Consider the following 15,326-nt stretch of genomic DNA (forward strand, 5'->3'; position numbering starts at 1 on the left):
TTACATAGTATCGTAAAGGCGTTCGCCAATTCCGGTATGAACAAATACAGTAATGTTCAATCAGAAGGGCCAAATACACCAGGATCCTGTTGCATTTTCTATGTGGTGTCCAACACTTTGAGCACGCATCCTCTCTCCTTTTCCGTCTCCACTGGTTGCCCGTTCACACCAGGGTGCATTTCAAAGTCCTCCGTCTTGCTCACAAAGCCTACTAGCAAGGCACTCCTTCCTACCTGTCCTCACGCACTACACCTTCTATTCCTGCACGCAGGCTGCGCTCTTTCAACTCTCGCTGCCTGGTCCTCCCTTTTCCACATCATGCTCATCTTGAATCCCAGGCAGTCGGCATTCTTTATTCTCATCGCTCAGCTCTGGAATAATCTTCTGCCTTTCTTGCGATCTGAACAATCTTACACTAAGTTTAAAATGTTACCGAAGACTTACTTTTGTGAGGACAATTTTAGACATATGCTCTGAGATCCCAGCGCATGCATGTGGCGCCCTTGCAGTTTTCCTCTGTTACTGTATAACCTCTCCCCCTCTCCAACATATTGTTTGTCTGTTGTGTTCATTTGGTATGATTGTATCTCTTTCTTATATTTTCATGGCGTTCTTTTCTTTTTGTATGTAAACCGCAATGACATACTTGTCAGCCTATGCGGTATTATCAAATACCAATAAAAAAACAAACATACATATGGGGCATAAGTAAGGAAGAGTTTGTGTCTGATCATATACATATACAAGTGGATACTTGGAATGCCCTCCCGCGGGAGGTGGTGGAGATGAAAACGGTAACGGAATTCAAACATGCGTGGGATAAACATAAAGGAATCCTGCTCAGAAGGAAGGGATCCTCAGAAGCTTAGCCGAGATTGGGTGACAGTATAGCGCTGCGTGAGTCTGGTAGCGCTTTGGAAATGTTGAGTAGTAGTAGTAGAGCCTGTGGGGGGAGGCAGGGCTAGTGCTGGGCAGACTTCTACGGTCTGTGCCCTGACAATGGCAGATACAAATCAAGGTCAGGTATACACAAAAAGTAGCACATATGAGTTTATCTTGTTGGGCAGACTGGATGGGCCGTGCAGGTCTTTTTCTGCCATCATCTACTACGTTACTATACTATCACCCTCAGATAGGGGGTCTTTTACTAAAGGTTAGCTCGAGCTATCTGCAGCAGGTCCCATTTTATTCCTAACTCGAGCTAATCTTTAGTAAAAGACCCCCCTCAGTTTTTAAATGATGTCCTCAAGCTTAAGACCATGGTGGTGAATGCTGTAGTTCCAGAGGCACCAGCCAAAGTTCTGGAGTACAGGAACATTGTTGGAATTTAACTTGTGCACTGTGATTAGTGCTGCTACCCTTGTGATCTGACTTTTTAAAATTTGCAAAGTTGCCTGAATTTAGCGCTGATGGTGGCGTCTCCAATAAAGGTGGTTTCCCCAAGACTCGTATTTGCACACTCCCTGGCTCTAAGTTCAGCGAGTTCTCTTCCAGGCCTGCAGTGTTTGTGCGGCAACACCCAGACCACGTTAGACGGTGGCAGAAACTGTGCCATTTCCAAACACTTTAGCCTGGCACTTTGACCAGCCTTGTTTGCTTTTCAGTGCCTGTGTTCCTGCTTCCTGCCTATTAAACGCCTCCTAGCACTCTGCTGTAACTAACAATTCCTGAGCCACATTTCTTCCATTGTACCCAGCGCCTCAGCGTCTCTGCTGGTAACAGCTGCCAGATCCCTCTTGGCACCAGTTCCTACAAAACCCCAGCAAAGGGTCAAAATATCAGAATTAAATGAATGAATCTTTAGATAGCTGTTTGCGTACTGAACTTCATTTTGCTGGCTTTGTAAGTGCTGTGCAGACAAATTAATAGCGCCCACTTCTTTTAGGAAACAAAAGACAGAACTTGCACTAATTTTCTTTTCCCAGAGAACAAGCAAATTTGCAGTCCTTTCAACCAAGCCTGAACCTGACAAGTTACATGTTTCTAGATGCAAGAGAGTCAGGGATGTTACCCCCAGGACAAGGCCATCCCTAAACTATCACTCCTAGAAAACAGGAAGGATAGAACAATGGACCCCTTTACCCATAAGAGAAACCCTTTGGCACATCAAGCAAATAATACAACCAAATTGGTGTTATCATTAGCTGAGCTGATGTTTCCAGCATTTGGAAAAACAAGGTCTTCTGGGGAGAGGATCATGTGTAGTCATGAAAATTGAACTGTATCAGGGGTTGCCAAAAAAAAAAAAAAAAAATTCCCACACAAAACAGCCCAAAAACCGCACACACTCCACCCCGCCGTCATCAACCCCACCCCTTCCGTCATCACCCCCACCCCCGTCGTCATCAACCCCGCCCCTTCCGTCATCACCCCCGCCCCCGCCGTCATCAGCCCCACCCCTTTTGTCATCACCCTCGCCCCGCCCCTGCCGTCATCAGCCCCGCCCCACCATCATCGCCACGCCCAATACGTCACCAAACCCCGCCCAAAACATCACAAACCCCCGCCTCTGTCGCCCTTAGCCCCACCCCCCGCCGGCCGAAAAACCGCCCCAAAATCCGCACAAAAAACACAACGAGCCCAAAAAACCGCAACTCACCGCGGGCAAAAGTTTCCCGCGGCAGGTTGCAGAAAACCGCCCAATTGGCCGGGAAAACCACCCATCTGGCAACCGTGAACTGCATCTTTAAACAGGTTTTTTTTTCTTCTTTTTTTTTTTTTAGCATTTGAAAGGAATTGTCTATGCCTAGATTCTTTGTTGGTTTGTTTGCTTTTCAATGCTCCTAGGTTCTGTTATTGTGTAACGACAGGTTGACATAGGAGTGCTTCTCCTTCCCCCATTTCATCTCTCAGGTTCCTTCAAGAGTAGGGTTACCATATTTTGTCCTCTGAAAAAGAGGACACATGCCCCGCCCCTGCCCCGCCCACACCATGTCCCCTGCCCCGCCCACACCACGTCCCTTTCGGATCCTCGCCCCGCCCTTTCTCGCTCTCACCCCATCCCCTGTCACATATTCCCCTCCCCTCCCCCCCATCACCTCCCCTCCCCCTTCACATATTCCCCTCCCCTCCGCTTACTGTCTACTGCCCTGGTGGTCTAGTGACCTCTTCTGGGCAGGAAAGAGCCCCATTTTTTCTGCCCGGAGCGCTGCCTTGCCCTGCATCCTTCTCGGTCTTGGCTCAGGATTCAAATGGCCGCCGAGAGCTGAAGTCTTGCGAGGCCGCTTCAACCCTCGGCGGCCATTTTGAATCCCGAGCCGAGACTGAGAAGGATGCAGGGCAAGGACAGGCAGCACTCCGGGCAGGAAAGAGGGGGCTCTTTCTTGCCCCAAAGAGGTCAGTAGAACACCAGGGCAGATAGTAAGTAAGGAAAGGGGAGGGGAGGGGAGACTCATAGTGCCACTCGCCTGCCCGCCCGCCCGTTTGTCCAGAAATCCGGACAAACAGGAAGGCGGGCAAAACCCGCCGGATGCCCCGGACATGTCCTCAAAAAGAGGACATGTCCGGGGAAATCCAGACATATGGTAACCCTACTCAAGAGTCCCGAAATCCCAAGTTTCTCAGGAACTCTCTAACACTCAGAGCTGCCATGTTACGCATTTCCAGGAGGGAGATTTTAGGCCAGTCTGTTATTGCCGACAACCCCATCACAGTGCATTAAGGCAGTGTTTCCCAAGTCCGGTCCTGGAGTACCGCTTGCCAGTCAGGTTTTCAGGATAGCCACAATTAATATGCATGAAAAAGATTTGCATACAATGGAGGCAGTGTATGCAAATCAAATTCATGCATATTCATTGTGGATATCCTGAAAGCCTGACTGGCAAGGGGTATTCCAAGACTGGACTCGGGAAACACTGCATTAAGGGACATGCAGCACTGATTTCAATGGTTAAAATCAGGGATTACCAACCAGGACTGGTCGCAAAATCTCCCTGGAACTGGGTAACTTGGTAACTCTGGAATTAAGCATCATTTGGGTAGATCTCATTTTGTCCTTTCCAGTCTCCTCACTGCTGGATCCCTCGGGAACCAATACTTCACTGAATGTCAGTGCGCCCAGTGGCGTTCCTAGCCTGCATGACACCCGGGGCGGATCGCCGATGTGCCCCCCCCCCCAGGTGCAGCGCAGCCCCCCCCCCCCCCGGTGAAATGACCCCCCCCCCCCCGGTGAAATGACCCCCCCCCCCCCGGGTGCACGCCGCTGGAGGGGGGTGCCGCGGCGCGCGCCTGTCGGCTGAGTTCGCTCAGTTTGCTGCAGCTCCCTCTGCCCCGGCCGGAACAGGAAGTAACCTGTTCCGGGGCAGAGGGAGCTGCAGCGACCGAGAGAAGTTAGTGAAGTTAGCAAACTCAGCTGACAGGCGCGTGCCGCGGCACCCCCCCAGCGGCGTGCACCCGGGGCGGACCGCCCCCCCCCCCCTTGGTACACCACTGAGTGCACCAATACAGGAAGTGTCCTGCAAGGTCCTCTGTATCCACCTTAGACACTAGAGACAGCAGGCAAAAAGACACCCCAAAACAGGAGACCATTTGAGGATCTGTATTAGTTCATCTTTAAATACGGTGGCAACCGCTTGGCCATATTAGCATGGAGAGAGCAGTACTGGATATTTGAATGTAGATCCAGCAATCCTTCCAGCTTCAATATGATACTAAGTGGGCCAGCATTACGTGACCTCCTACATTTAAGTTGATTTATTTATTAGGATTTATTTATCGCCTTTTTGAAGGAATTCACTCAAGGCGGTTTACAGTAAGAGCAGATCAAACATGAGCAATAGGCAATTACAGCATTAAAAATATTCAAATAACAATACAAAGTATGGCATGGTATACTACTTACAATGTCAACACAATACGTAATAGGTAATTATACCTTCTCAATAAAGCTATATTCCTCTGTAGCTCCTGCTATCTGAAATTAGCAGACTACAATATTTCAGAGCTGAAATTGGTGTCTTGGTTTGTTCATGATGTCATGAGTGTGGTCTTATTTTGACCACATTTTTCTCTGTATTGACATTTGAAAATATAAATAACTACGTTTAAAAAAACCCTCACTGCCGGGCGGTCATGGAAGTTTGACAGCGCACAAAATCCATTGGGGAGCAAGCGGATGGTATGCAAAAAAAGATTCCATCTTCAATGTAAGCAGAGCAGAGGTGCCTGAGACAGTTCCATAAAACTTGTTATCAAGTCAGACAACATAATGGCAGCTTTGTATTACTGACAAGGGATGCAAAGCTACTCATGGACTGGGAAGTATTCTGTTAGTACATGCTAATGTATTATACAGTGCTTTATAATATTAATGCTTTAGAGTTCAGCCCTAAATACATAGTAACATAGTAGATGAAGGCAGAAAAAGACCTGCACGGTCCATCTAGTCTGCCCACGATAAACTCATATGTGTATACCTTACCTTGATTTGTACCTGTCTTTTCCAGGGCACAGACCGTATAAGTCTGTCCAGCAGTATTTCCCGCCTCCCAACCACCAGTCCCGCCTCCCATCACCGGCTCTGGCACAGACCCCGTATAAGTCTGCCCTCCCCTATCCTAGCCTCTCAACCACCAACCCCTCTTCCCCCCGCCACTCCTATTTAACACCGAACTAATATTCTGTCAAATAGATTTTATTGCATATACAAATACTAAAAAGAAAACCTTTTTCGTGGCAGTGATGATTGAATCGAAGACCTGTTGGTAGTCAGCACATTGTTCATTTGTGAATGAAGCTCTCGTTCTTATGGTCCTGATTTACCATCCATACATTACAGGCATTTAAGTATATGATGGCTTTTCTTTTTGGACATATCACATTGGTGCCTTGTTATGAAATTACCCCCTTTATGTCTGTACCATCCTGCCCTGGGCATTTTGAAAGGTGGTACCTAGATTAGAACACAAGAATCACCTGCTTCCAACAGTGGCCAATCCAGGTACAAGTACTTGGCACGATACCAAAAAATAGCAAGATTCCATACTACTTATCCCAGAGATAAGCAGTGGCCTTCTCTAGGTCTACCTTAACGGTTTGTGGATTTTTCCTCCAGGAATTTATCCAAACCTAATTTTTAAAACTTTTTTATTGGAATAATATTTACAGTATATCATCTCACGACAAGTCGTTTATAGGGCCAATACAAAAATCTACACTGCTTTTAGCAATGAGTTCCAAGCCATCTATGCATTGGGTGAAAAATATTATCTCCTATTTGTTTTAAACATAAATCTGACCACATCCAACGCTGTGGGGAAAAGAGTTGTAGAAAAAGACTCCAAATGAGTCACATTGAGGAACTGAAGATAAACATTATACCAGTCAATGGGAAGGATAACATCCCAGTCCAACTCTATGGTACCGAGAGACAACTGTCAGCTACTCATTGCGGGACTGAATCAACGAATTTCAAGTGCCAGCTCTGACTGAAGCAGCCACCCACTACCAAGGCACAGTTCCAGGTGACGTATGGAAGCAAATGGTCCTTCTCCCTAAAGCAGAACAGTCACATTCCCTCCAAAACAGTGGTTCCTAGCCAAGTGTGGGAGGTATTCCAACAGGTCTACATTTCAGGACATCCCTATGACTAGGCATAAGATAGATACAAATATCTTAGAGAGCTAGTGTAGGCATGTGCATTACATTTTACCAAGCACAACTATCAAGTATTCAAAATCTTTATTACTTACTAGTAAAAAAGGCCCGTTTCTTAATGCAATGAAACGGGTGCTAGCAATGTAATACATCAGCCGCATGGACACCTGAATGTGGAGTTCCACAGGGATCTCCCTTCTCACCGACTATATTCAACCTAACGATGACACCCTTGGCCAAACTATTATCAAACCAAAACCTCAACCCGTACATACATGCAGATGATGTAACGATCTACATCCCATTCAAACAAGACCTAAAAGAAATTTCCAATGAAATCAACCAAAGTCTACATATCATGCACTCCTGGGCAGATGCCTTTCAACTAAAACTCAACGCAGAAAAAACCCAATGCCTAGTACTCACCTCTCAACACAACACGAGCAAATTCACTACCATCAATACACCAAAACTAAATCTACTAATTTCGGACACCCTGAAAATTCTTGGAGTCACCATTGATCGGCACCTAACACTTGAGAATCACGCGAAAAACACAACCAAAAAGATGTTCCATTCAAGGTGGAAATTAAAAAGAATAAGACCATTCTTCCCAAGGACCGTCTTCCGTAATCTGGTACAATCATTAGTACTCAGTCACTTAGACTACTGCAACTCACTTTACGCTGGCTGTAAAGAGCAAATACTCAAAAAACTCCAAACAGCCCAGAACACGGCAGCCAGACTCATATTTGGAAAATCAAAATACGAAAGTGCAAAACCCCTACGAGAGAAACTGCACTGGCTCCCACTCAAAGAACGCATCACGTTTAAAGTATGTACCCTAGTAAATAAAATCATCCATGGTGAGGCCCCAGCCTATATGTCCGACCTGATAGACCTGCCACCCAGAAATGCCAAAAAATCATCTCGTACATTCCTCAATCTTCACTTCCCCAACTGCAAAGGTCTGAAATACAAATTAATGCATGCGTCAACCTTTTCCTATACGAGCACGCAATTCTGGAATGCATTGCCACGTAACCTAAAAGCGACCTATGAACTGACCAGCTTCCGCAAACTACTAAAGACCCATCTCTTCGACAAGACATACCACAAAGATCAAAACATGTGAATACATATATCCAGTAATGTTAATAATGCCTTCTGTTATACTATCATTAAGTATTCCATTACCATGCAACCCAAAATCCTTCTGTAATACCAAATGGTTAATCCCCTCTCATTTCCACTATCCATGATGTATTGTAAGCCACTTTGAGCCTGCAAAAAGGTGGGAAAATGTGGGATACAAATGCAATAAAATAAATAATGAGTTCCTGCCATTAATGTTTCCACGGTTGTATTCTGAATATAATTGTTGTTTACATTTGTAAGATTTCTTTATATACAATATTTTTTGTGTAAAAGTTTTCCTTGTTCAGGCCCTTCAATCAGTTTAACAATCACATCAGAAGAGCTCCTTACTCGTGAGAATGCAACATACAGTTGCCCATGTGAGAGACTGAGAGTGACAGTGTGTTTTACAGACAGTGTAAGAGAGAGATACACAGAGTGAGTGAGAGTGTGTGTGTGTGTGTGTGTGTGTGTGTGTGTGATGTCTGTGTGTGACAAAGTGATTAAATGTTTGTCTTCCCTTCCGTTCCGTGCATTTGCCTCCACTGATGTTCGTACCTCCCTGTATATGATTGTTTGTTAGAGATTCAATCCACTCCACTTCCCTCCTCCAAGTTCCGTTCTGTCTGATTGGTTCTTCGTTGACAGTGAGAGCCAATGAAACGCTGAACTACAGACTTACGAACCCTACACTGCCACAGCTTCAGAATGTTGGAGGTGCTTTTTATTATATAGGATATCAAAATATTCCACAATACATATTACTGTTAAAACCTAAAAACCTTCACACTAACACCATCTCTCCAGTTCAATCACACTACTCACACCACCAGCACACTCCCAATCTCACAATACTTATTGTAATGGCATGTCGTCATTAACGAAACCATACGTCCGATATATTGCATCATGAAGTGTATAAGGCGGCAGGTAACAGGATACATAAGTTATCTAAGACGCATCTCAACAGTCCTTCAGTAATCCTTATGCCTTAAAGGTGATGATCCAATAAAGATCGACCACCAAAAAATGCAGCCTATCAACAGTTGTCAATTCCAAATTCCCAAAGTATACGGAAGTCCACCTCAACGCTGAGGAACCTGTGAAATCCAGAACGTGTAATTTCAAATGCTGTGTACATCAAACACGGACTTTTGCTGACTGGATCTCCACCATATAAACTGTTGCCAACGCCCCCATCCGTCAGAGTGTGACCGTGGCCAGTCACAAAAGTTCTTCAAGATACAAAAGATACTTCTTGTACTTAACTAGACCCTGTTGTCTTATAATTGACCCAACATGGTCTATGTTTCGCTCAACCGAGTATCATCAGGGGTCGATCAAAACAGGTCACAAGGAACTCACTCACGCTCCTATGTTCAAGAATTGGCCAAAAACGGGTCACTGGGAACTCACTAACGCTCCCATGCTGAGCAGTGGGCAAGTCACAAAAAGATGCCCACGCATGCATGTGCATTAGGGATATATTTAAAACATGATTGGTTACATGTGGATGGACAGAAGTGTTGGTCTCAACTACCTCCAATTCTGTTCAGTAGAGTGGTATCCTCAGTGTCATCTGGCCAGCTTTACCAGTGGGTAAGTCACTGGGTCTTGGCACCCAAAGGCCGAACAATCTTTCTTTACAGTGGCTGCACTTAAGTAACCTTTGGTACATTTCTGCTAGTTCCTCTTGTGCATTTTTTGCAAGGTTTTGACATACCACATGCTATGTGAAATATGTTTCTAAGCATCTGCAAACAGTGGATGAATGTTGAATATAAGGTGGTGTTTTCATTAGAAAAAGCAGTGCTGTGAAGTAGTTCCTTGTAACAAAACAGCCGGCCACGGGGTAAAAGGAGACCTTTGGGCTACTTACGGGTGCCTTCTTGCTTGGGAAAGAACTGTTTCTGTATTACTCCGTTTCTGCACAGAGGAAATGGAGCATGAAGCCTGAGTTGTGTTCTTCTGGCAGATAGTATCAGCAAACAGTAAGAGATTCAGTCTTAGTGTTTGTTATTTAACTGTTTCATGTTTAAAGATTTTTATTATTATTATTATTGTAAGCTTTAAATTAACAATTATTGTAACTTTTCTTGACGTTTCTATGGCTTTTGATTGTTTTACATTTGATTTTGCTATCCAGACTTCAAGATTCTGTCATTGATTCTCATGTCCTAAAGTGGCTCTGATCAGGTCCAAATAGGTAATGACACTTTCTGCTGTATGTGTTATCCAAAGGAGTTCCACAGGAGTCCGTCTGTTTCTCATTTGTTTAATCTTTGCCTACACCCTGCATGTGATTGTTTGAGAACACTACTGTAGATGTAATTTTCTTGATTTTTTTGCTTTGACATGATGTCATTTTCTACCAGCTCATGGGGGTTTCAAGTATCGTGAAAACATATGAAAGACTTTACACTTTCTGAGGTCAATGCTCAAAGCCGGGCGCAAAAGCCCATAACACAAAATGGACGCAAAAAAACAAAACAAAAAACAGAGAAGTGATGCTCAAAAGAAATCATATGCAAATGATATGCACAGTTAATTTGCAGTTAATGAACCAGAAGTAAGGTGAGGATCATGTCTGACACATATGCTCAAAGGTTTTGTGGTAAGCGTCACTCTTGTGTGCTTGCCCAGACAAACCCAGAAAAGCAAGCACACATCAGCGCTTCTTTTTCTGTGCTTTTAAATATGAACCTTTCAAAAATTGTTTCCACTTTACATTTTTGAAAGGCTCATATTTAAAGAGCAGAAAAACAGGCGCCGATGTGTGCTTTCACTTTCTCATTATTAGCACTTAAAACCTGCACGGACTTCCTTCTGCTTGTAAGCAGCAGTTCAATGTGAGAAACTGAAAAGAAATCTTCTCCTGAAAGCTTTCTATGCTGCCCCTGGCTTGGTGATCATTTTTCGGCATTATGGACTATCATTTGCTTCTTCTTTAGCATATACATTAACACCCGTGCTCAAAGCCTTTTGAGCATTTGCCGCACAACAACATGTGCGCAAATCCGGCGCTAGTCACTTTTTAACACTGGCATTAGTTTTAAGCATCAGCCCCTCTTTGCATTGGTTTAAGACTAATGGTGTTAGCCTTGATCTAAACACTGAACTGTTAATTATCAGGTAAAGTTCTGATCCTGCAGTTACTGCAGAATTGAAAGTGAAAAACCAGTTTCCACCAATTTGTTCTACTTATTTGGAGGTAGTATTTGATTGAGGCTTAAGTTTTCAGCACTGGTTTCGCAGGTTATAAGAAAATTTTTTTTTTTACACTCAAGACTTCCTTATTTATTTATTTATTACATTTGTATCCCACATTTTCTCACCTATTTGTAGGCTCAATGTGGCTTACATAGTACCGGAGAGGCCTATGCAGGCTCCGGTGTGAACAAATACAGGGTGATGTTGTGGTAAGATCAAGTTCATGTGGCACAGCCACTTTAGGGAATCGGAGAACGGAAGAGTTGTGTTATGTCCATGACGTGCTTTAGTTTGGTTGTGTTGCAGAGATTAGGTCCAAACTCAAAGCCTACCTCTTTACCACTGCTTTTGACTCCTAACTCACTTGCCCTGTCCTTTTATCCTCACCTCTTTATTCCCTTACCCTTAATTGTTCTGTCTGTTTACCTGTCTTATCTAGATTGTAAGCTCTTTGAGCAGGGACTGTCTTTTTGTGTATGGTGTACAGCGCTGCGTATGCCTTGTAGCGCTATAGAAATGATAAGTAGTAGTAGTAGTAGTAGGTATTTAAGTTGGATCGGTAGGGTATGCCTTTTTAAACAGGTTGGTTTTTAGTGATTTCCGGACGTTTAGGTGGTCGTACGTCGTTTTCAAGGCTTTTGGTAATGCGTTCCACAGTTGTGTGCTTATGTAGGAAAAACTAGATGCATAAGTTGTTTTGTATTTAAGTCCTTTGCAGCTTGGGTAGTGCAGATTTACATAAGATCGTGTTGATTCGGATGTATTTCTAATTGGTAAGTCGATTAAGTCTGTCATGTAACTCGGTGCTTCTCCGTAGATGATTTTGTGAACCAGGGTGCAGATTTTGAAGGCGATGCATTCTTTGATTGGGAGCCAGTGTATTTTTTCGCGGAGGGGTTTGCGCTTTCAAATTGCATTTTACCAAATATAAGCCTAGCTGCCGTGTTTTGAGTGGTCTGTAGTTTCTTTAAGGTTTGTTCTTTCTATCCTGCATAAATTCCATTGCAGTAATCTAAGTGGCTTAGTACCATTGATTGTATCAGGTTGCGAAATGTTTCCCTCGGGAAGAATTGATTCACGCACTTGAGTTTCCACATTGAGTGGAACATTTTTTTTGTTGTGGATGCCACTTGGCTCTCTAGTGTTAAGTTATGGTCCATTGTAACGCCGAGGATTTTCAAGCTGTCTGAGATAGGAAGGGTGTGATCTGGGGTGTTGATACTTGTGGGGATGTCCGCGCTGTGTTGGAATGAGAGGATGAGACAATGAGTTTTTTTCTTTATTGAGTTTTAGTTGAAATGCATTTGCCCATGAATCCATGATGTTCAGGCCGAGCTTCATTTCGTTGGTGATTTCAGTCAGTTTGGTTTTGTAAAGAATGTATATTGTGACATCGTCTGCATATATGAAAGGGTTAAGGCCATGGTTGGATAAGGACTTGGCAAGTGGGGTCATCATTAAGTTGAATAGGATCGGTGATAGCGGTGATCCTTGCGGTACTCCACAATCTGCTTTCCACGGTGATGGATAAATGTGACTTCAGAACCACATTACATCACAGTCAGTTTTAGCTCTGATAGATTACTTTAATTCAATTTACTGAGCTCTTCCCAAATCCTCAGTTTAGCTATTGCAAATAATACAGGACCAAGGCCACCAAATTAGTGTCTGGGAAAAGAACCTGTGAGCCTTGTCCTCCTTACATTGGCTATGGCTGGAGTTGTGTATTAGATTTAAGATTGTTATGCTGATATTCCTATGCCCTTTACAACGGCGTTGACATGGCATCATCCAAACTGAGCATTAAGATCTCAGGATTTAAATCATCTGGATGTCTCTTCACTGTGTCATGCGTGTGCTGTAGGAACTCAAAAGGCAGCACTTTCAGTAGTAGGTTCAAGAGTATGATATACTCTTCTGGTTCACATCTGCTTATACACACAAATTTGTTGGACTTCAAGAAAAACAGTCAATAGCTGTTACTTCATTCAGGCACTTGAAGAGAGAGGGTAATTCAGATCAACGTTGAGTAACAAGACTTTAGGGACTTGTAGAAGTCTATAAGATAATGTGCGGAGTAGAGCGGACAGATGTGAAGCGTTTGTTTACACTTTCAAACAATAATAGAACCAGGGGACACAAGATGAAGCTCGAATATGGTAGATTTAAAACAAACAGGAGAAGGTTTTTCTTTACTCAGCGTGTATTTGGACTCTGGAACTCGTTGCTGGAAAATGTAGTGACAGCAGCTGGCCTTACGGAATTTAAAGGGGGTTTGGACAGATTCCTGAGGGAAAAGTCCATTGAATATTATTTTTTTTTTGGGAGGGGGGGCGGGGGGGTTGCCAGGTTCTTGAAGCCTGGATTGGCCGCTGTCGGAGACAGGATACTGGGCTTGATGGACCATTGGTCTTTTCCCAGTATGGCGGTGCTTATGTTCTTAGGGATAACCAGTTTAGGGTTTTGGAAGAGTTACTGTAATGGTTAGAGTAGCAGACCAAGAACTAGGGAATCACAAAAGGAAAAAAAAACAACTAAGTGGAGGGATGAAGGTAATCTTATGAAGTCCGTAGCAACAGGCAAACAGTAAGGTTGATGGACGAGTCTTCCAACACAATCACACTAACACCCATGTTGGGTCTTTTTGTTCATCAATAAAACCACACTATTAAGAATCTTCCTATGTTAGAGTGATTGTGTTGGAAGACTCATCCAAGAAGCATGGAAGCTAACCCTTCTGATCTTGGGCCATGTCACATAATCCTCCATTGCCTCTGGAATAAGTTTACACGGCAAACTCTCAGGGAACAGAAAATATACCTAGTGTACTTGAACGTAATGTGCCATGAGCTACCACTGAAAAAAAGGAGTTAAATCAAAATATATCACGAGTCAGATTTTAATATGTTTTGATCATTTGTCTTTATGTACTGTCTGTACCTTGCAGTAAAGTATGATGTGGCTATATGGTCAGTGTTAATAGTTCTATGTTTTTTTTGTTACTATTCCTTAAGTTTTATTGGAACTACCTAGAACCATTTGTCATTGGCAGTATGCAAATCCTTTTGAAATAAATATCAAGAAAGGAATAAACATACTGCATATTTGGATCATTACATAAACATTCTGTTGGTTTATTTTGACAACAGTGAGATCTTAAATAATGAAAATATTGCATTTATGTCCTCTCAGTGCTGGATAACAGATGCTCATAGGCTCTTCCAGATTACAGTAGAGTACATAAGTACATAAGTATTACCATACCGTGAAAGACCAAAGGTCAATCAAGCCCAGCACCCTGTTTCCAACAGTGGCCAATCCAGGTCACAAATACCTGGCAAGATCCCAAAAATGTACAAAACATTTTATACTGCTTATCCCAGAAATAGTGGATTTCCCCCAAGTTCATTTAATAACGGTCTACATGGACTTTTCCTTTAGGAAGCCGTCCAGATCTTTTTTGGATTCCACTAAGCTAACCGCCTTTACCACATTCTCTGGCAATGAATTCCAGAGTTTAATTACACGAGCATACACCTAAAAGTATAATTCTGACATCTGTAAGAATTTCCCATCCTTGTGCACAAACTGTGCAAAGCAGATCCATTCCTGGCAACCTTGCATGTGGTTACTGAGCAGCAGAACATCACTGGATTATTTCACTTACCCTTTGGTTTTCTGATGGATCGTGGGTATTTCTGACCTTTGTCACCCATTAAAGAAGCAGGGATTTCCTGTACAGAGGACAAGACACAGAGGGGTTTTAGATGTGTGTCAAGAGTTCAGCTAAACAGCACCAAATTACCGTGGAAAGTGGGGGATAAAGAAAAGAGGAAGGATACAGAAAGTCGTCATGGCATTAACACACTTCGGGTATTACTAGGATTTCCCTTTCGGTCTGCAACAAAACCTCAGGAGGTTGGCCTATCCTCCCAGCAAGAAAATCTTAAATGCAGAAAGGCACGAATGATGGAAAATTCAGCTGCACACATATGAAAACTTTCCTCCAGTTAGAAACAACAGTGCAGACTTTCACTGTACCTCTCATATACACAGAAACTTTCGAATGGGGCAAGAGGTGATGTGACCTGCCCATACTTTACTCAGTGAATGGGGATGTGGGGGGGGGGGGGGGATTTCATTGTATTGTGCTGACATTGTGAGTATGATGTCTGTTATATGACTACTACTACTACTACTATTTAGCATTTCTATAGCGCTACAAGGCGTACGCAGCGCTGCACAAACATAGAAGAAAGAAAGTCCCTGCTCAAAGAGCTTACAATCTAATAGACAAAAAAAATAAATAAAGTAAGCAAATCAAATCAATTAATGTGAACTGGAAGGAAGAGAGGAGGGTAGGTGGAGGCGAGTGGTTACAAGTG

The 15,326-nt window shown here is 43.4% G+C and overlaps 1 protein-coding gene across 1 annotated transcript in view; it reads right to left on the reverse strand.

Annotated features, from left to right (window-relative positions):
• Positions 1–15,326, reverse strand: part of SH3D21 (SH3 domain containing 21) — an 81,384-nt gene that overhangs the window by 51,014 nt on the left and 15,044 nt on the right. Inside the window, 1 exon segment of the mRNA XM_030218095.1 lies at positions 14,609–14,675. Coding sequence (XP_030073955.1) covers positions 14,609–14,675 — 67 coding nt within the window.

The sequence above is a fragment of the Microcaecilia unicolor genome, chromosome 11 (genome assembly GCF_901765095.1).
Source record: "Microcaecilia unicolor chromosome 11, aMicUni1.1, whole genome shotgun sequence".
Lineage (NCBI taxonomy): Eukaryota > Metazoa > Chordata > Amphibia > Gymnophiona > Siphonopidae > Microcaecilia > Microcaecilia unicolor.